Source organism: Protopterus annectens, chromosome 7.part0, assembly GCF_019279795.1.
Source record: "Protopterus annectens isolate FY-2018-M chromosome 7.part0, PAN1.0, whole genome shotgun sequence".
Taxonomy (NCBI): domain Eukaryota; kingdom Metazoa; phylum Chordata; order Ceratodontiformes; family Protopteridae; genus Protopterus; species Protopterus annectens.
In genome coordinates this window covers 511,590,577-511,613,812 of record NC_056739.1, presented here as the reverse complement: position 1 = coordinate 511,613,812, position 23,236 = coordinate 511,590,577, and the positions used below count along the sequence as shown (strand labels likewise).

General features: G+C 40.4%; 1 protein-coding gene across 1 annotated transcript in view; it reads left to right on the top strand.

Annotated features, from left to right (window-relative positions):
* Positions 1 to 23,236, top strand: part of LOC122806004 (CMRF35-like molecule 2) — a 75,152-nt gene that overhangs the window by 36,642 nt on the left and 15,274 nt on the right. Inside the window, exon 2 of the mRNA XM_044076246.1 lies at positions 19,594 to 19,920. Coding sequence (XP_043932181.1) covers positions 19,594 to 19,920 — 327 coding nt within the window. The remainder of the gene's footprint in view (positions 1 to 19,593; positions 19,921 to 23,236) is intronic.

Below are 23,236 nucleotides of genomic sequence, written 5' to 3'. Positions count from 1 at the left end.
GGTTCTATTCCAAGACAGGCCAACTGTGTGTGTGTATTCCTGAAAAAGAAGCAATGCTTTTTAGAGTATGCACACACTTTACAATTCACATACTCACCTTTGGCAATCCTGCTGATGTCACCCACCTAGAAATGCACCTCTGGGACTACTGTAACCCAGTAATCTCTGTAGCGTGTGCTGTAACTGTGTAATGCTATAGTGTGATAAACTAGTTTGGTAGGGGTTCTATACCAAGACATGGCAGGTGTGTGTTTGACAGTCAGAGCCTGTCTGTGAGTGTCTAACCACTGGACATGTTGGGGAGCAGTTTTTGTAGTTTTCCTATATGGTGTCCATATTATATGTCACAATGTCCACCTCACGAGGAGTACAGATGTCAATCAGCCAAGGGACTGTGTTGGCAAGCCATACCCCTACATCTGGAAAAAGGCCTGGTGAACAAAGTATGCAACCCTACTATTACCCGGAATATGTTCTGAACCCATGTGTCATACACAAACAAACTTGCCTAGAATATCCCGCTATGTTGCTAGTACCCTGCACATTGATGACAGATAGTAGGCATGGTGTGATTGCAGTGGGCTGCAGAAGGTATGGCACCCTGTCCAGCAGCACAATAGGCACATAATTGTGGACAATGTGCCTTTACTATGTTCCTCACTGGATGCCTGCAACATATGTGGTGCCATCAAATGTGATCCACAAATGTCATATAATGCCTTACACACATGCTCTGTATGGACAGATGCCACTGACACCAGGGAATACCTGTATCATGCTATCAATGCAGGTGCAGGGTCAACCTGCTGTCTATTAGCCGGTCCTGCCACACCAAGCCAGTATTGGCTTATCTGATAACAGTCTGTGTACACAACATGTGCCAGCCAAAGTAGTATGTACATGTCACTGTACATTATTGTGGGATGTGCACATCCCAGGCAATGTCCATGTCAAGGACTATCAAACACAGACATAGCATACATTGCAAAGCAATGGCCATACACAATGGTTACCAGGATGACAGGACAGTTCATACAATACCCATCTGTGTGGGACATTGCTGACCCTACACCCCTGAACCACACTACACATCATTATCAGGTGGCGTGATGCAAAGGATTACCTCTCATCCAGCATTGTACAGCCATTTTGCACAGCCAACCACTAACCACCCATGATGCAATGCACACATGCATGTCAGTACTGGCACCTTGTGTCTGCGTGTGGGGTACGATGCTCCCAACCACAGTAACACCCAGTATAACTCCCATTGGCATACCGACTGATGTCAGACACGTTCACATGCCCTAGACCATAGAACCTCAGGATATCCCCTGTGGTGCATGTAGTACCTGTGCATTACTGCAGTGTGCCAAACTAAGTAGTTAGGAAGTGTATTTGTGAGCCTGGCAAAATGTGGCAATGTGTCTGAGTCCCTTAGAGAGTGTGGTTGTGTTGACAATGACATCCGTTCATGTGGACAGCCATGTGTGTTACACCTAATGCATGTCTACTATATCTCTGTTGCAGATGTCGCTCACCAGCACACATATATCTTCTTACAGCACACCAACATGTCAGCTATGCGGCACATGGAGTAACTGCATATACTTGTAATAGTAATGACTAGTCAGTCAGGGGTTTGAACCCCTGTATTGGTAGGTGTGTGACAGACAATGCTTAGGGTTTAGTCTCCAAGCCCTTCTCTGATGTACTTTGCCTCTGCCTTTCCCTCCCACACATTCTCTGGTGGATGTGGAGTTGTACACCTGCTCAGCAGCAGCTTGTGTTTTGTAAGTAATGGTCATGATCAGGTGATGGCCTCTGCACCTATTGCAGTCCTCCTGTAGCTGATTGCATGTGGAACAGCTGTGGTGATGTTCCCATAGCCAATTGCATGGAAACACAATACAATATCTAGGAACATCATGTTGGTGTTTGCCCATGACAGTCGCTGTGAGTGGAACCTGAATCTGGTGTTTGGTAAATGGCATCACAGATGATATCTGGATATTCCTCAAACAACATACACAGTGGAAAATAGCCTAAAGACAGGATGGTGATGTGCCAGACATGACTACAGCATGTAAGTGTAGCTATGCTTCATTGAGACTACTGCCAGTTTAACAAGTTGTGTGTGGTAATGGCTATTCTGTATGATTTAAAACTGACAAGACAGTGCTCTGTTTGTGAGGGAACCCCGATCTGTAGGGCCATCTGTGGACTGGTCAGTGTGTGGAACCATTTGTTTCTTGTGTTACTCACTGAACACACATCTATGAACTGCAGAAGCATAGTGTGAGGATTGCAGTAAGTACATGGTGATAGTGATCAGAGTTACTGCCATCACATCCCTGATTGGACATATGTCACATGAAACAGTGGTATGACAGTCACTGTCTGAGGTTCTCACAGTGGCATGCCAATAATGGGCCGCTGTTCATAGCTGCAATCACAAGTCTTCAACACTTTGTACAGATGTCATGCAGTATATATGCATGTGTTGTGCTCCCTCTGCAAATGTATGCCATCTGTTGTGTTGGGTTGATGGTCATATCTATGCATGCTGTTATAAGTAATCCTGAATGCTGTTGACTATTACTAAGCAATATCTGTGTTAAAACTGCAACACCATAGGCTGTATGGGATTGGAGGTCCCAGCGGAACCTCCTGTCCCACTTCTGCTGGCCATGGCACCAGGTACCAGCACATCTGGGGCCCAGCCTTGGACCTCCACCTCTGTTGGCTCTGCACCACCTTCTGGTGGAACCACCACTGAGGATGGGGCTTATCCCCGCTGGGAGCAGGTCCGGATAGGAACTTGTCCGCTTTTGTACAGTCTCAGACATGGTGCGTAAGGGGCTCAATAAGGGGTTTTGAGGCTAGATACACCAGCTTGAGGGCAGAGTGTCACATTTAGAGGGTGAGCCTGCCCATCCTAGACAGCCCCCAGCACAGCCACCTTTGCGGCTGTTTTGGTGCAGTGTGCTGCCCATGGGTGGAAACCTCTGTCCCACTGTTTCTATCTGGGGGCTCATAGGCTTTGTGACTGCCAAACACCCCTCCCAGTCCAAGGTGTATCCCCCCATATGTGTCATATACCATCCTGTATGCTGTCTTGTCTGTCATCCTACCCAACCTATCCTCCACGAACATATCTATTCTCCTTCCCCCACATCCCAGTCTCACCCTATGGAAACAAAAGGCCAATCTGTTTTTAGAACAGCATTTGCCCCATACATAGCTGTCCATTTCACACATGTGTCCACTGGACACATGTAACCTTTTTAATTTGCATCACAACATACTCCAGTTGTCCTCACCCCTGTCTCTCAGGCACATGATCCTGGTATGCAAATGATTCCTAAAGGTTCCAGGTACACATGATGCAGACAACCCCATTGTACACACGACACTACTGGTCCCTCTATGGTTACCCCATTTACCTTTTTCATGATGATGATGTCACACAGCAGCTTGCAAGAGTACTGTTCTCAAATAATGATTGGACAGGAACTGTTGTGTTAATGTAACTAACATTCACAGAGTGATGTATTTGGCCAATGTACAAATGTTTGCATGTATTAATGGCATGTCTGTCTGAGGGAGTCTTGATATGACATAGGACAACACCACTACATAATACAGGCATTGCTGGTGTTTCCCTTTTCATTCCTTTGTAATGCTTTGTTGTCACATGGGATGTTCTTGATATATCTATATATATCTGTGTATCTATATCTGGACATAAACACTCACACATACATCTACATGATAGAATACATTTCCTATACTGTTGAATGACTGTGCTAGATGATATGTTTGTGATAACATCCAATGTCTGTATTTCTGCCATGGCTTAGTGGTAAATCACATTGGCTGTGGTGTGTAGGGTCCTGATTTCGAGCTTTGCAGATGCCATTTATTTTGTTGCTGGGCAGAACAAGGCCATTGGATATGGAGTGATTAATACACTATAAAGCAGTTGTGAGCAGGTGTGCATGGGCTTGTGCTGAGCTAAGCAATGCTAACCTCCGGTTACAGTTTCTTACACTCAGTTAGCCTCTACACTGCTTCACCAGTGTGATACTCGTATACCGGCGGCCAAACAGGCTTACACCTGCTTGCTCCTGCACTTGCAAATGCACTGCATTTGGTATTTGCATCTGACACTTACACTCCTGGGTGGGAGTGAGGACTATGATATTACCTTGTGATTCCTATTACATCGGATTACATGCCTACAGTATCAGGAATGCTGGCCATTAGGTGTATGCATGCCGTTTGACTGTACGGAATCCGCGGCCTGTCCAGAGTTTGATTCATACTATTGGTGTGTTCCTCTTACAATCTGCACCTGTCTGGGTAATACATGGGAACTGACACCATTCAATACAAACAAGTAATTGGGTTTTGGATCCCACATCCTTCAGCCGAGTCATGCTACTGCATACCTATTATTCTATCATCTTTCTAAGGTTGTAAGTGGAATATGTGCTTTCTGTCCCTACTACTCCCTATTTGCTCCCCCAATGGTGTATGTCCTGTCCAGTGGATTTGCTCTTAGGGGTTGAGAGGTATGGGCATAAGCTATGCCCATTTCGGAATATTGCTTACATCCCTGGGGCGGTCCTAATATGACAACACCTGCATGCCTAGACCCATAATTGCATACCCATAGTTCCCCACCTGCCCCTCCTCTACAGCACTCATCCTTACTGTGGGTGCAGGTGGGGTATAAACACACCACTACACACTGCCCACTCTCCATGTGTCAGAACACATGTCATACGTTGTGTCGCCCCATGGATTATCAGGCTTGCACAACCTACTGGTCCGTGTACGTCTACAGCCTGGTTTGATGAATGATTACAGGGACTGACTCCAATGATCACTAATTCTTGGGGTGTCCCACAAGGGACATTGATGTCTTTGTTTCAAGATTAGACCTGGCAGGTCTCTCTCACTGTTAATATCCTGCCGGTGGTCTGGGAAGCAGTGGTGTGTATACTTTTATTGTGTGTCTGTATGTCTCACTGGCTTAGCTGGGGGGGATTGATGCTATGTGTTACACGTTTGTTGATTGGACCCCTCACCCCCATATGCACAGCCTGTGAACATATGTAATTCATAACTGCTGTAACATATCTTAGCTATATACATGTGTATATTTACAGTCATATATATATATATATATATATATATATATATATATATATATATATATATATATTACTGTATACAGATATATCTGTATATGTATGCATACATATATATATTTATATATTGCTCTCCCTCTCTCTCTCTCTCTCTATATATATATATATATATATATCTAACAACATATGGGTCTATTGGTGTCTGCATATGTATATCTCTATATGTGGCTATGTATATGTATTCTGTCTCTGTATGTATACATTTGTACTACGGAGAGGGAGAGGTATATCTCTATGTCACTATGGATAGATATACATACACATACCTCTACATATATACATCTACATCTGGTTATTCAATTCCTTGCCATGTAGATTACACTTTGCTGCAGTGGGACTCATAGTGGGTGTGGCTGCTCGTTGGGTGATGCCTCTGCTCAATTAACACTTTTGCTTACATCCCTGGGGCTGTCCATATAGTCCCACATCAGCCAACACCTGCACACCTAGACCCATAACTAGCTACCCATAGTTCCCCCACCCGTACCTCATCTACAGCACCCATCCTTACTCTGGGTCCTGGTCGAGTCTGAACACACCACTACACGCTGCCCACTCTCCACTTCATGGGACTCATGAGTCATCAGGCTTTCCCACACTTGTATTCCGGGTATGTACACACCCCAGCCAGAATGTTCGACGTATCACCTTCTTTTGGTCTTATGTCAATTTTTTGGGGTGTCCCGCAAGGGACTCTCCTGTCTGTGTTCCAAGATTAGATTTCACGGGTGCACTGTGTACCCACCCCAGTTGTATCCTGCCTGTGGTCTGGGGAGCAGTGGACTATTTACATTGTTTGCAGGTTTGTGTGTATGTTTCCTGTGTCTAGCTGAGGGGTGGAAGGTCATGCTACGTGTTTCATGTTTCTTGCTTGGGCCCCTCACTTCCATTGCCATAGCCTGTGAACATATGTCATTCTTGTGTGCTGTTTCCTATCATAGCTGTATATCTGTGTATAGTGTGTATTTTTACGCACACACACACACACACACACACACACACACACACACATATATATATATATATATATATATATATATATATATATATACACACACACACACGGATCCCTATCACAACACCGACACGCCACAAAGCTGACACCCAAAACACCGACACCTAAAGACCGACAACACACAATACCGACAATGCACAAAACAGAACACCATAACACCAACACCCAAAACGTAAACTACACATTACACACAACTATACATGCACTAACCTTAACCAAAACCCTAACCCTAAGGTCTGACACAACCGCACACTTACCCTACCCGCATCCTAACCCTAACTCACTTAACCCACCCCTAAACCTACAGTCCGTCACTATCGCACACATACCCTACCTGCACCCTAACCCTAACTCACTTAACTCACCCTTAAACATATAGTCCATCACTATCGCACACTTACCCTACCGGCACCCTAACCCTAACTCAATTAACCCACCCCTAAAACTACAGTCCCTCACTATCCCACACTTACCTGTCCGCTCCCTAACACTAAATCCCTCACTCTATCGCACACTTACTGAGTCGCGCTCACACCTTCCCATGTCGGTGTTCCGTCCATCAGGATCTCACCTTCAGTACACCGACATGCCAGAAGGCCGACACTCTAAAGAAGTAGACGAGAAGACCGACGACGCAGATGATCGACAAGGTGAGATCCTGACGGACGGAACACCGACATGGGAAGGTGTGAGCGTGACTCGGTAAGTGTGCGATAGACTGAGGGATTTAGTGTTAGGGAGCGGACAGGTAAGTGTGGGATAGTGAGGGACTGTAGTTTTAGGGGCGGGTTAAGTGAGTTAGGGTTAGGGTGTGGGTAGGGTGAGTGTGCGATAGTGACAGACTATATGTTTAAGGGTGGGTTAAGTGAGTTAGGGTTAGGGTGCAGGTAGGGTATGTGTGTGATAGTGACGGACTGTAGGTTTAGGGGTGGGTTAAGTGAGTTAGGGTTAGGGTGCAGGTAGGGTAAGTGTGCGGTTGTGTCGGACCTTAGGGTTAGGGTTTTGGTTAAGGTTAGTGCATGTGTAGTTGTGTGTAATGTGTAGTTTACATTTTGGGTGTCGGTGTTATGGTGTTCAGTTTTGTGCGTTGTCGGTCTTTTGGTGTCGGTGTTTTGGGGGTCAGCTTTGTGGCGTGTCGGTGTTGTGATAGGGATCCATATATTTATATATGTACACACACACATATATATATATATATATATATATATATATATATATATATATATAGTTTTATATATATATATATATATATATATATATATATATATATATATGTGTGTGTGTGTGTGTGTGTCTGTAAAGCAATGCATACCCTGTGCAAACGGGCTTACACACGCTTACTGGTGTTTATATATGCTTAAACCTGCTTACTAGTGCCTTATTCATTATGACACTGACACTTCGCTCCAGTTCACTTTTAATTGTTATTTTGCAGGTTATACAGCGGACAGATGTCGAAATATGTTCATGTACAGATTACTGATGAAAAATGGTATGTGCTGCAGTGGGATTCGGAATGGGAATGTCTGTTCATTAGGCGGATGCTCTAACCAATACACTATTGCTGTGCTGCTTCATTTGCATATATACCCATATACCCATGACTGCTTGTTCCCCAAACACCCACCCAAACACTTCAATAACACTGCAGTCATCCATTCTCCAGCTGGATTCGCAGTGTATCCACACCACTACACATTGGCCATTCCCTACTCCTGTAGACCCATCCTATCGATTGACTCACTCCACGTATCCTCAGATATCCCAAACTTTTAGTCCACAAACATTGGTGACATGAGCGACCAAAAGGACACTATTTGCAATTTTTGGGTTGTCCCACATGGGACACGCATGTCTTTATTTCAAGATTAGACTCTATACTTCATTACATCCTTACTCCTGTTAACATGACACTACAATAAATTAATAAGTATGACTATGTGGTAATGCACACGTTACACATGAGAGCCTAATTATTTACGAGTTTGGCGTAATTCTTTTACAAATAGACTGGTTTAGTAATTGGTGTTGACGTAGTGGGCAGATCACAGGAATGATTCCATGTGTGAGAAAGTCCTCACATTTGATTTTGTCAGCACAGCACTGAGTTAGGACATTGTACACACTTCTGTGTTTTAGCAGTTTCATCCCTTCCCTCTTATGCACAATCTATTATTCTATCTACTGTCGAGGTTTGTAAGGGCACATTCATGTTATTTATGTCTGCAAATGGAATGAATGTATTACAGAGAATGTACTTCTACATATATATGTATGCATGTGTGTATGCATAAATACTTATAACGAACTCGCTGACTTCCATGAGGAGGTCCAATTAGAACCAGCCCATCCAACCCTGACACGCCTGGATCCATAATTTCATACCCATAGTTCCTCCACCCCACCCGAGTTCAACATACACACATACCATCCATTGTCCAGTTGCTATCGCAGCCATGACATACCTCCACACATTGCCCTCTCCCGAGCATTAGGGGCCCTACACGTATGTTGTCCCAACTCATGTATTCTCAGGCTCTCCCACCATTTAGTCTTTGAACATACCCGCCCTTGCTTGTGTAATAGTCAGATGGCCAAACATCCTATCAATTTTTGGGTAGTCCCACCATGGACTACCCTCTGATTGTAAAGTAGACTTAGCAGATCAAGAATGTTACTCCCACTGATAATATCCTGCCTGTGGTGTGAGTAGCAGTGCTTTGCTCACTCCTGCCCAGCTTGATATGACATACGCTGACAGGGCTATATAATACTGAGGTAGCTGTTGATTCCCTTCTCATTCCTTTTGCATGCTTTTTATTGTTACATTTGTTCATTCTTTATATATATATATACATATATATATATATATATATATTTATATAAAAAATATATATACATATATATATATATATATATATATATATATAGATATTTATATAAAAATATATACATATCTATATATATATATATATATATATATATATATATATATATATATATATATATCTGTACATACTTATATACATTTCCTATGCTGGGCACTGCTTACACCCGCGCAAGTGCTCTGCCATTTAGTGACTCATAGTCATCCACATTCCCAGAGTGCAATATTGCATTTAGATTGAATATGTATGCCTATGAATGTCTCAAATGGTGGAGTCTATGGTGATCATCTGGGTACTCTACCACCCCCTGCTAGTACATAACACAGGTACCTGGCAGACCACACACACACACACACACACACACACACACACACACACACACACACACACACACACACACACACTACTACTTACCTGGATTGGTAGTCTGTACAGGACAAAACCAAAATAATGGGGGACAGATAAGCAAAATGTGGGACTTGAAAAAAATTATTACTATAATGCAGTCACTTAAAGAAATAGTTCAGGATGCTGTAACATCTGTAAAAACTGCTTCATGCAGCTACCCCCCCCCCCCCACACACACACACACACACTACAGCATAGTAAGATAACTGAAATTATTTTCCATATAATACAGTAAATGCACTCTGCATGTTTGTTATAACAAGAATTAACCAACAGTAGGAGTAAAAAGCAATTTTGCTACAGTCTTCAGCTTATTTCTTGTTCTAGACACAAAATGGGAGGGGACTCAGGTTAAATAGTGCTTATAGCTAAAGAATTGCAGTTTTGTCTTTTGAGATCATAGACTTCAGACATAGAAAGTCTCTGAAGCCATAAGAACAAAACATGCCTTTTCAGAGCAGTAAAAGGCATGAAACTGAAATGTCTGCCATTACTGACTGAATGTAATCCTCAGTGATTTTCTATAAAATAATAAAATATATACGAGAGGCTTAGAAAAAATAAGAGGCAAAATCAGGGGCATTCTGCAAATATTGAGACATATACTCCAACTTAAAATCACATTAATCCTGTAAAGTCAAAATAATGAGCAAGCAAAAGCAGTCAGTCATTTTTCTCTACAGGCTGTACCACATTAATAATAATTAATTTTCTGTGTATGTCATATATGTATGGCTACAGTGACATAAAATAAATAAAAAAAATACAATAACATTAGGGTGACAATGTAATACTGTGTTTTCAACTTTGTTTCATACAACTGGTCACCGGCCATCTGTGACAGGATGTAAAAAAAAAAAAAAACCTCACAGCTTATTGCAGCTGTGGCTCCATTTACTGGTGATGCTGCTTTTACAAACAGACACCGATGTCTAGTTTAAGATATATGTTGCAAGAATATATATTTTGTGCTCTGTCCAACCCAGTATGCACACAGTAAATCAATTTTCCTGGGTGGGGCAGTACAGAAATCCCACAGACTGAGTGGTCAGGATGGTATGGGCAACAAATCCTCTGTAGGATTCTACAGCTGCTGTAACTGAGTGGTGGGTTCTTTATTTATTCATTTATTAATTTACTTATTTATTTAAGATAAATAAATGATGTTAACATTTCTCTACTTTAAATAAATAAATGTTGAGCCATTACTTGGTGAGCTTTAACTCCTCTAGCCTCTCCGATAAATCCCTCAGTGGGTACCTGCAAATATCATCCGTAGTGCTGCCCTTACCTTTCTTCCAAATGATCTTGGGCTTGCATGGCATTTACCTTATAACCCACCTCTCTGTGAGTGAGGGTGGTATGAAACTGGAGGTACTGAGTGTCTTTTGTTAACAAAACAAAATTATTTATATATATAAATAAAACTCTTAATATGCCCAGACCATGATAAGGACACATCTTGTATTTGAGAGTACCTCTTTTTAGCATGGCATTTATTTATTTGTATTTCTTGACCGGGTTGGTGGGCTGGTGCTGTGAACTTTTTCACCTGCAACCAGGGTGCATGACTCAAGTTCAAGCAATAATAACAATATCAGTTTTACTAGTTATACAGTAATACAAAAAATAAATTGATCTTACAAACGCCATACAGTGCAGCACAATTTTGTATACAGTTGATAAGATGTAGAGTATGTACTGTATTGTGGCACTGCATGCCCTGTAATAGGAGTAAAGAGGGAGAGAGATATGTGAAGAAAAGCAAGATGGTGAAAGGTTTACTAAAAGTGTAGCATGTTAAGAAGGAAGAAGATGAAGGAGACAGGAGATGGAGGAAGGGGAAGTTTATAGAGTTGCTAGGAGAAAAAGGTGCATGACTGATATGAACAGGTGGGCATACGATGGCACTGTGATGGTAATGCCCTTACATATATGGTGACATGTCCTTCTTTACCTTCCCCTCTTTACAGCAGTAACAGCTCTTGTTTTAACCTCAGCATCATGAGCAAGGCTCACAAACCATCCATTCCCCAGTATGCCCCCTCACCCTCCACAATGGAAGAGGCACAGATGCTGATGTCTCACTATGCCATACACAATCTCAGGCATGCAGGCCCAGAGATTCCTGGATTTTGTTAAAACAAACACTCTAGAACTGTTAGTCTTCACACCTACCAGGGGTGCAAACATAGGATAACAATGCACTCCCCCCAGTATATTGTCCTCATTGGTCAGGTCGGACCACAAGCCTGCGACTTTTGAAATAAATATTAAGCCTAGGACACCCTGATGGAATTCCAGTATAAATAGGCTGTATAACAAAAGAAAGAAAATTCAAGTCCAAAAACAGGAAGGGCATTGCCCAGCAAGGCAAAAACTCCCTCATCATTCTGAACAAGCACCTCAAGGGGCTAATCAAATCCACTAAAGTCAATTTTGAGTTAACAGTAGTTTCCCAGACTAGGCACAACGACAAAGCTTTCTTCAGCTAGAGCCACAACCTGAAAGTCAACACCTAATGATGTGCCAAACTAATGGTGACTAGAACCATCTATACAAAGCCAGAGGATACAGCAAACCTACTGATTGATAAATGTAGCCCCAGTTTTACCCTTCATCACCTCCATTCATCCATCAGGAATTAGCCCCCACTATTTCTCCACCAGTTATCACTAAGGAGTAGGTCCTCACTGCATTGTCTAAAGTTAAGAACATTGCATTGATGGACCCTGATAATAGCCCAGATGCCTCTGGAAAAGCATGAAACATGAACTGTCAGACCTGCTAAAATTTCAATTTAACCATAGCAGTCAAAAGGCTTCATACACAATAGATGACTGCAATGGTTATCCCTCTGTTCAAAAGGGAGGCCTTCCGCAAACCCTGGGAACTACAGACCCATAAGTCTGACTAATCTCATATGCAAGACCATGGAAAGACTTATTATGGATATACTAAACAATGACAAAAGAAATCTACAGAACTGGACCCTACCCAGGTCAGTTTTGTCAAGGTCAGGTTATGCCTCCTTAACCTGGTGGACTCCTATGAGAAGGTTGGTAAAACTATGGATGAAGACAAGACAGTACACACTTTCTACCTTAACCAGGCCAAGGCTTATGTTACAATACCTCACTCAGGCATTGTGGAAAGACTTTCAAAATTAGGCAGTAACCCATATTTCACCTGATCGATAGCCAGCTGGTTCACTGATAGGACACAAAAAGTTAGGATGGGGGAGTCTACTTCTACAAAGAAACCAGCCAATAGAGGAGTCCCACAGGGATTGATGCTGGGGTCTTTCCTTTTTGGCATCTACTTCTCTGAAGTCAAGGCAAACATCAAGGGCCTCTAGCTGACCAAGTCAGCAGATGACTGCAAACTAGGGATATCATTGAATATCCTAAAGATACAGATACCCTTCAAGAAGGCCTGACACAGACAAACAGCTGATGCCAGACCAAAGGACTAAAATGTAATGTGAAAAATGTATAACAGTAGCCTTTGGAAAGACAGCCTAATTGATAATCACCCCCTAAATATAGACCCACTGGTCAGGGATCTGGAAAAGCATGTTGACAGTAACCTGACCTTTGACCACCATATGCCTAGTGTGATTAGAAAATCATTCCACACTGTACACCTTTTAAGTAAGTGCATGGCATACACATCCAAGTAGGTCATTTTTCCACTGGGATCTCATCAGATCATTCATTGTGTACAATGCATCTTTTGGCATATAACGGACCAGGCACTTTAGAAAATCTTGATAGACCACAGAGGTTCCTCTCAAAAAAAAAATAAAGGGAGTAAACTACAAGTCCTTTGCAGACCACCACAAAGCCCTATCTTTGTACTCAGTCACCTACAGACTGCTGCATGGCTGTCTATCCCTAACCTACAAGGGATTCTCTGATCCCACACTGATGGATCTGTTGCACTTCTGCAAAACAAATAGCTTTAGAAATACCATTTCTAAGGACCTAAACCTCATCTGCAACATAAACAGGAGGGACAGGTATGTGTCTCAAAGGGGTGAGAATTACATGTGTGACACTTGGGAGGTGTTTTGCCATTTGGTGTCATTTTTATACATACTGGTATTCTGCATGCTGACTTTTGAGGAAAGGTTGCAGTGATTTGTACACTTGGACTACCAAGCATTGCGTTTTTAATAGTAAACCATCTCAAAAATTACTCCATCCATGGAACAGACTTCCCATCCATGTGAAGCAAAACTCATCCCTAACTATAAACATAACATGGGCCAATGGATGGGAAATTACAAATTCACTCCGAAACTGTTACCTATGTCCCTAATAGACAGGGGTAGCCTGTAAATGCTTGAAAATATACAAGTCTACATTATAACTCATAAAATACCTTGAGGTATTGACATATGTCAGCAACATATTTGTAAATTTGGGTGAAATTAGCTTAAAACATCTTGGACCAATAGCCTATTAACCATCTATAATCCTATGAACCTATAATAGGTTTTCTTGTGGTATGCCTTCCTGTGCTAATGTTTTATTTAACTTTATTTATTTTTCTTTTATTTATTTTACATTTGTTACCTGAGATGGTCCAACTGGATGAGGGTCATTTACAGCGGAGGCCCGGGGGGGAAAAGCTCCACTTAATTAATACAACAGACAATAATAATAATACATAATGTAAAGTAAAGACTTTGTTATTGAGCAGTATTTTGTGCATAAAAGAACAGTACACAAAGGAAGATCATATCAGCAATATATACAAGTGAACAATAAGTTAGTCATCAAAATATACAGACAGAGATCACAACAACATTTCCAAATGTCAAGGGATACCATTTGTTACTTCCATTTTTACCGAGGGTCTGATAATTGGAGAGAAGAGAGAAAGATGGTGGTAGCATACACTAGGATTAAGTAACACATGGACATAGCCAAGAGCTAATAAGATGAGCCTTAAGAAAGTTTTTGAATTGTTTGGTATTAGGTGCAGAAGTCACTGAGGGAGGGAGATTATTCCAACTTTTTGCTATACCTGCTGTGTTGTCAACTGTGGAGATAGAGAGGAGTGATTTGTTGGCAGAGCGGAGATGTCAATTTGGAATGTAGTTAGTCAGTAGTTCCCTAAGTGCTGGAGTTTTTTCAGGATATTTTAGGGTGTTATAAGCTATGACTAGTTGGTGGTAGGTTAATAACTGTGGGAGCTCAAGCCACTGAAGTTGCCTAAGAGGTATACAATGGTATGTTCTAAAGAGGGAATTTTTTGCAAACTTGGCGATTTTGTTATAACACAACTCAAGTTTCTCCAGGTCAGATTTTCTTACATAGGTGAAAATAGGTGCTGCATACATGAGTGTGGAAAGAAGGTGGGTTTGAGCTAGGATGACCCGAGCTTGATCTGGTAGAAAGTCTTTTTGTCTGTATAGGGACCCCATTTTTTTGTGTACCTTTTTAATAGTTTGAGAGATATGGATGTCAAAGTGTAGGTTGTTATCTATTTCGACGCCAAGCAGCTTGGTGTGGAGAGAGGGTGAAATGACAGTTCCATTACTGGAGGAGATAGAGAAAGAGAGTGAAGTGGTTTTTGATTTGTTTGGGGTAAATAGAAGTAGTTTTGTTTTATTGGTATTTAAGATAAGTTGAATATCTGTAATCCACATTTCTACTGAGGTAAAAGATTCCTGGGGGAGATGTTGTAGGGTGGTGAGATTTGCGGCGGAGCAGATCAGGGTGGGATGGTCTGCATACTGTATGAGTGAAGCCTCTAGGATAGAGGTATGTAGATTGTTGGTAAAGATAGAAAAGAGGAGTGGACAGTTGCAGCTTGTTGCAGAATGGACAACTTACAGAGTGACAGTTCTGGACAATTTTGTATTACAATCTCATCTCTAAGTTACTAAATTACATCTTTTTCTTGGCCTTTCAGTACATATTTATTGAATTTTGGCTGTTTTAAGCTACAGTTTTTAAATTTGCATGTACTGAACTGTACATTTTTACTCTGAGTCTGGATGTATTTCATCTTTGATTGTACTAGTTAATGTATTTAGATTGTTTGTGTTGTGTATTTTGCATGCTTTCTCAAAATTAATCTTCTGGAATACAAGTACTCACTAGATGTGCTATTATCTCATCAGGTTCAACTTACTCATTTTTACATAGCAAATCACTGCAAGTGCAGTTTATATTTATGCATCAGCGGTGGTAAATCTGTGCTTTTTCACTTTTCTTGGTAGTTGTGTGAAGACGGAGTGCATATATTTAGATAACGTGGTGTGTTGTATGTATATGGGGCATATCATCCTGCCAAGATGCTTTTTGTTAATTTTTCTTCCAGTAGAAGGTTTAACATGATATTTTTGTCCTGATGAAGCTTCAGCAGTATTTGAGGAATCGGTGGAAGCCTTTCTCACCTGCCATGTGAAGTAAAACTTTTTTTCCTCTCTTACTCCATTTGCAAGGCTCATTACAGTCAGGTAATTGTTAAATCTTGTAAACTGCATCTGGCCTTTAACCTAGACAATGTGCCTCTATGTCACATGCTGGTAATCTCATTAACCAAAGTGCAATTTATTGTACTTTTTCTTGTACAGATAAACAGCTGTATTCTCTTTTGGTACTGAAGTTTGATAGTTGCAGTGATTCTTATGTGCTTATACAACTTACATCTTAAGGTGAAAATTTCTGTACTTGCTTTAAGTTTCTCTCAATGTCCTACATTTACTTCATGGAGAGCAATCTTTCTGATGGACTTTCTGTTTAAAACAGACAGACAGACACACACACATGCACGCATGTGCGCACACGCGCACACACATATATACATGAACTACAGAGTGAACTGGCACCTCACCTGTGTGCTCTGTTCAATCACAGCCTCACCTCAGGCTTTGTCCCTGCTGAATGGCGCACTGCTACAGTTATCCTTCTCCACAAAGGAGGAGCGACTACAGACCCTGGGAACTATCGCCCCAATAACCTGACGAGTCTGATATGGAAAGCTATGGAATGCATCATCATAGACCTAATAAACAAGGATATAGGGAATCTCCAAACTCTGGAGCCCACACAATTTGGTTTTGTGAAGGGTAGATCATGCCTGCTCAACTTGGTTGACGTCTTTGAATCAGTCACCAGAGCTGTGGATGAAGGCAAGGTGGTTCATACAGCCTACCTTGATCTGGCCAAGGCTTTTGATACCATTCTCCACTCAGGAATCATGGAAAAACTCACTAAGCTTGGCATCAACCCCTATATCACTAGATGGGTTGCAAACTGGCTCACAGATAGAACTCACAGTGTGAAAGTAGCTGACTCCAAGTCAGACTGCTGATTAGTCATGAGTCGAGTCCCACAGGGTTTGGTCTTGGGTCGTCTCCTGTTTGGTATCTACTTCTCTGAAGTCCAGGACAACATGAAGGGACTCTGGCTGACAAAGTTTGCAGATGACTGCAAGTTGGGGTGATTATTAACTCACCAAGTGATGTTGACATCCTACAGAATGGACTCACTGTGACCAATGACTGGTGTCAGAACCATGGCCTTAAGCTCAGTGTCAGAAAATGTGTCTTCATCCCGTTTGGGAAAAACCCGGGTCCCATGAATTACCACACTGATGGTAATCCACTGAACACAGAAGATGTTATAAGAGATCTGGGAACACAGGTTGACAGCAACCTCTCTTTTGATCACCACATTGCCACTGTGGTCAGAAAGTCCTTCTATGTGGCACATCTCAATACTAAGCGTTTTCCATCCAGGAAGAAAGAGGTCATTGTCTCCCTCTACTCTTCCCTCGTTAGGCCAATCATCGAGTACAATGCCCCACTTGGCATGTACCTCACTAAACACCTGCAACAACTGGAGGGGCCATAAAAGTATCTCACAAAGAGGATCTTAGGCCTTAAACACTTGTCCTATACAGACAGACTCAAAAAACTCCAACTATTTTCTGTCTCATATTGCCTACTTAGAGGCGATCTCTGCTTGACTTACAAAGCCATGTTTGACCCAGCTCTGTTAGAAATTCTACATCTAAAGAAATCCCAATCCTTCTGCACCACACGCTCCAGGGACCTCAACCTCATTACCACAATTAACAGAACATGCTTGAGGGGCAGGTTCATAACACAGAGACTGCCCATGCTATGGAACAGACTTCCCATACATGTCAAGCAGAGCACCTTGCTGACCCTCTTCAAGAGAAATCTTGATGAATGGATGCGAAACAGAAAATTCACCCCGGGGATAACACCAGTGGCTCTACTCGACAGAGGCACTGGGAACTAAGGTCAGGTGGCACTATGCCAGGGTAATCCTATGGCTAGGCTTGTAAAGGCCCCAGAGTCATTAGCCTAGTACACACCTATGAACTTCCTAATCCATTATTATATGTCCTAGATTCAGCTGAGACATATCTTATATACTCCAATGTATAAATGCAGTAAGTGATCCAGTTACCAGACAGCACGTTTTTCTACTTACATAGCACAACATGAATCTGTGTAAAGTCAGAAAATACTTCAGTTTCTAATCTTGATCTCTGTTTGCTGGATAAACAGTGAAACTACAGCCCTGCCAACAGCAGGAATTGTTAATGAACATATGCATATTAATTTATTGTACTTAGTGTGAACTATTCAGATTAATTTGCACACGCCCATCTCATATCTACACTCTTGTATGCCTCCCCCATACTCACAAACCAGAGAAAGACTGATTTAGCCAAACTCGATTCTTGCTACAATAAAATAGCCAGGTTTGCCACAGACTCCCCTTTCAGGTTGCATCACTGCTTAGCTCTTAAACAACTTAGTTGGCTTAAGCTTCCCCATCTCCTTCTCTATAACCAAGTGATCTTTGGCCATAAAATACTGCACCAACCTGATAAAATCCCCACCCTCCAAAATGTAATAATTCCATACTCAAATAAATGGTTGCTATGATCAAGTAATACATTATTATTGCAGATAACAACAGTCAACAAAACATCTGGCGACTCCCTCTTTTCTAACATCATATCCAAAAAAATGGAATGCTCTTCCCCTTGACATAGTATCCTAGTCTTCTTTAACAATGTTTAAACAAATGCTGAAAACACATCTGGCAGATACTTGGTTGTGTTCCTGCACCAACCCTGGCTAGACCACCTTGTATCTCTGAACCTATGTAACCTACATGCATTAACTTAACTATCAAACTACTAACCTCAGTATTTCAAGACTCTATTTTCTCAATTTCAGCTCATTCTGCTATACCAAACACCTACCAGGCTAAATACTCTAGTGTATAATGTTTCTCACACCAAAACTTATTATTCAAACTAAAAAGGATTTTTTATTATATCCTTCACAGATGTGTCTATGTATTTTGTTGATACCTCAATCTGCAACATGGGACAATCCCTGACAACTAAATCTAACACCTAAACTGCCTCTGCTGTTAGACATTTTTTATTCACTATACTGTACTGTACATTGTAGATTGTCATCCTTCTTATTTCTTAACTCTACTTGAATTGTTTTGTATTTTGTACTTTGTATCACTGTATTGTACATTGTATGTCTCATAACTGTAACACAAATGGTAATTGTATCTAATTTTGTATCTTGTATGTGGAGCTTTTCTCCCCGGGCCTCCGCTGAAAAATGACCTGTGTCGGACTTTCTCGGTTACCAAATGTAAAATAAATAATAATAAATACATAATACTTTACTGTTTTTCAATGAGACTGCTTAGACTCAATGCTTTAGTAGTAGTTTGTGAAATGATGTGTAGGAATGAATCACTGTAGTTGTGCCAAACATCTGAAGTATATCTGTGGAACATGCATACTGCCTTTCTGTGAAGTCTAGGGATCCACATAATAACCTAAATGGACTCACATTTCTAGAAAAATAATACAGACTTTTTAAATAATGTGAATAATTTTATTTTACAAAATAAACTAACAGCATTACTCTTCTACTTTCTGACTAAATAGCTGCTTTCAGAAATGTTGGATTCTTAAAAATAATATACAGTGAGTTAATAAAATATTTGCTTGTCTACTATTACATTTCTAGGTACTTTACAAGCAAACTTGGAAGTGACCAAAGTTGTGGGAGATTCTGTCACATTCAACTGCTTTTATGAAATACGCTACAAGTCACATGGAAAGTACTGGTGTTTTGGGAATTCTAGATCTTCTTGTGAGACTTTAGTCCACTCTCATAACTTTTGGAAAGATGGCTATCAACACAGAGCAGTATTAACAGAAGAGAAGATGAAAGGAATCTTCTTCTTGACTATAAAAAATGTTCAGTTGTATGATGCAGGATTTTACTACTGCAAGTTGAGCAAGCCTGTTATGGAATTAGTATTAGAAACTGTGCAGCTTCGTGTCTTGGAAGGTGAGTATCAATTTATTTATTATTTTGCTAAACTATTAGGTCTGCCGAAGTGCAAATATACCATTTAGAATGCTGTGTACAGTTCAGATGTCACATAAATGTATATAACACTTGTTACAGCTATCAACAAAAGTGCCAAGTTATAAAATATGACAATTAAAATACTATGAATAGATAACACTAAAGAATACATGCTATATATGCAAAATGACAAATAAATGACAACAGTAAATATTATTAATCATAAAAAACATTTCCAATAAGTGGAGCAAAAATAATAGCATAGCTTAGTTATGAAGAATGTGAACTTTTTGGGGAGAAAACCTAAAGAAACGTTACACAGATTTGACATTAAGAAAGCATGTCTTGCTATTTTTGATTTGCATAAGACATCATTTTAAAAGTAATATTAACCTACTCCAATAACTAAAAATCTTTCTGTTACTCTAATAACTAAAAGTTTGTTAATTATATTTATGTATAATTATGCATGGATGTATGACCATGTATATTTGTTTATTTGGGTAGAAAACTTATCCAAATGGACTGTTTTCAGGTTCAGCTTAAGGACATACAGATTTTAGGTAGACAGACAACAAGAAAATACTCAACAGTATAATTTACCATACACGGTACATGCAAAAACACAATAATTGTATAACAGACATAGAAATGCAATCAGTACAGATTTGTAGGTGAACTAAGCAAGTACACTCTGAGAGCTATATACACATCTTGCTCTATATACAGTATTAATAAAATATTTTGGGGGGGAGATGAAAGGATAGTAGGGAATGGACATTTATAGAGAAGTGGGATAAGATAAGGTACATTCAGCTAGTTATATGACAGGAGACAGAAGATGACAGTTGCAAGAGTGAATAGTATGAAGATGGCTGTTAATACTGTATTTTTAATTTGCTCAGCTGAATGTATAAACATAATAATGTATGAATAATGAATTATGGTGAGATAGTACTGGAAATGGGTGATTGTACTCTTTGTCTACCACTTTATTCAACCTATTTAAAAAGATATATATATATATATATATATATATATATATATATATATATATATTTAATTTGTGTCAGAATTGAATAAGGGATTGTATGCATTTTAAATGTTATGGGAGTGATTCCCTTAATTTTGAGGAATAAATACTCAGAATGAGTGTCGAGTGCATTTCAGCTTAGTTTGGGGTTTAGAAGGTTTGGAGTAGACTGTAAAAGAGAGCTTAAACTATGTGGTAAATACTCTCTGACAGTCAGTTTACAATATTGAGAAATTATTCTAGATTAACAGATTTAATGATTGGGGTCCCCAGGAGGAGAGTTTTCCTTAGGGGTTTGTGTAGCCACTTTGCTGTTCCTAATGTAGGGCAATGGAGGTCTCCGCTTGGTGAAAGGGTTATGTAGCTGAAGGTACGTTTTTTAAGTAGATTGACATACTATTAGATTCTTTCTTTTGACAGAAAGAACAAGTTGATATCCATTTTCTAGTTGTAAAAAAGGCTTCTTTTCTTATAGCTGCTCTACCAATGGGAAATAAAAAAAAATGGATGATATTTTTTAGCTCAAAAAAGGAGCCTGCAGCTTTTTCAAATTTAATATCTCTCTGAAAATTGAGTGAGTAGACTAATCAGATCCTATCTGTAGTGTTGGACTGTTGCTAAGGTCTTGTTGTTGTGGGCAATAGTATAGGCTGAGGAGGTTTAGGAGGGTTGGGGTATAGTGCTTTCTGAATTGAGTATGAAATTGTGCTGTACTAGCCAGTTAGTCCCCCCCTTAGTGCTTCTCTCTTTCCAACCTTACTAGTAGCCCCATCCACTGAGTGCCAGGTCTATCATCTCTGCCTTAAACCCCCAGAGCATTTTTATTAGTGAGCTGGGGCCAGTTTGGATTTTAATGACATTCTAGAGGGTAGTCATGCCAATAACTGCTTCCGATGAGGGAGCATTTTGTATGACCTACCCTCATATCCATGGCCCCTCCTCTGAGCTCTTATACTTGCATCCAAGGTGTACTCTTCTCTATGGACTGCAGCTCTCCTCAGGGAGTGCCTTAGAGTTGCCCCCCCCCAAGATGAACATGCCCATCCCTCCCTACCAGCAGCTCAGACACCTGAGCTGTTAATTGAACCTGGACCACCTGGGCTGTAGTCAGAGGTTTATCCTACTATGCTTTGTACTATCCAGGTATCAAGATGGGTGAGATCTTGCTCTTTTATGCAGGTGGGGGGAGGAGTCCAATGCAGAAAAAACATGTATCTGTAGAGGATGATGGTAAAGAATAGGAGGTCTGTGGGTAGCTTGGTTATGAATGAGGAGAACAGTATGGGGGATTACATGGAGCCTTGCAAGACTCCTTTGATAATGAGTGTAGAGGGACAGAATGTTGTCCCATTTAGAACTTTGAGATGTCTATTAGATGGCAAATCCCTGTAAAACTGAATATCTTTACTGTACCTGAAGGTATTTTGTGTTGTGTTTGTTATACAACTGTTGTTATTTTATATATTATCAATGAGAAAATGTAACGTCAGTTACTTTCTTGATGCCTGTCTGCATAAAATCTGTATGTCCTAAAGATGAACCTGAACATTTTCTGTTGTTTTGCATCTGAAGACAACTGTTTTACCATTTTTACTGTATTTGTTAGTTTGGATACAGCTTAATTGCCTGAGAGGCTATCCCAACAGACATGACATTGTTTAGCACGACAGGGTGAATGACTACGTGAAAAGCATTAATAAAATATTATGAATGCCTGCTAACATTTAATATGATGTATTCAGAAAAAAAAAACTATACTGAAGTCGAAAATAGGGAGATGTAAAGCCATTGTAGTAGTCAATTGGAATAATGCATTCTGTGTTTCTGGAGGAATGATGTTTCCTTATAACAGCTTTGTTGAATTCTGAGATTCAAACATAACAGAAACTTCACAGAGAAACAGACAATTATGAAAATTAACTATTATATTATGTAAAACAGCAATACAATAATCTACAGAATAGTCTGCACACCTTAAAATCTCAGAGAAAATGACATTTTTCTTTTTTGTATTTCAGGTATCCACTACAGGCCTTTATCGTACCTTAACATCCTTATCTGCCATTGTTTGCAATAACCTATTAGAAATGTCCACCACTGTTTCAGTACTTCCTTTTGATTATTACTTCCTATTTCTGTTTAAAAAGTCATCCTATCAAACTAATCACTGAAAATGCCTCTTTCAAAAAAGTAGTCCTGTAATATAGTTCTTTAGTAGCACATGCACTGTGATTGTAAACTATCTACAGATAACAGCTGCTT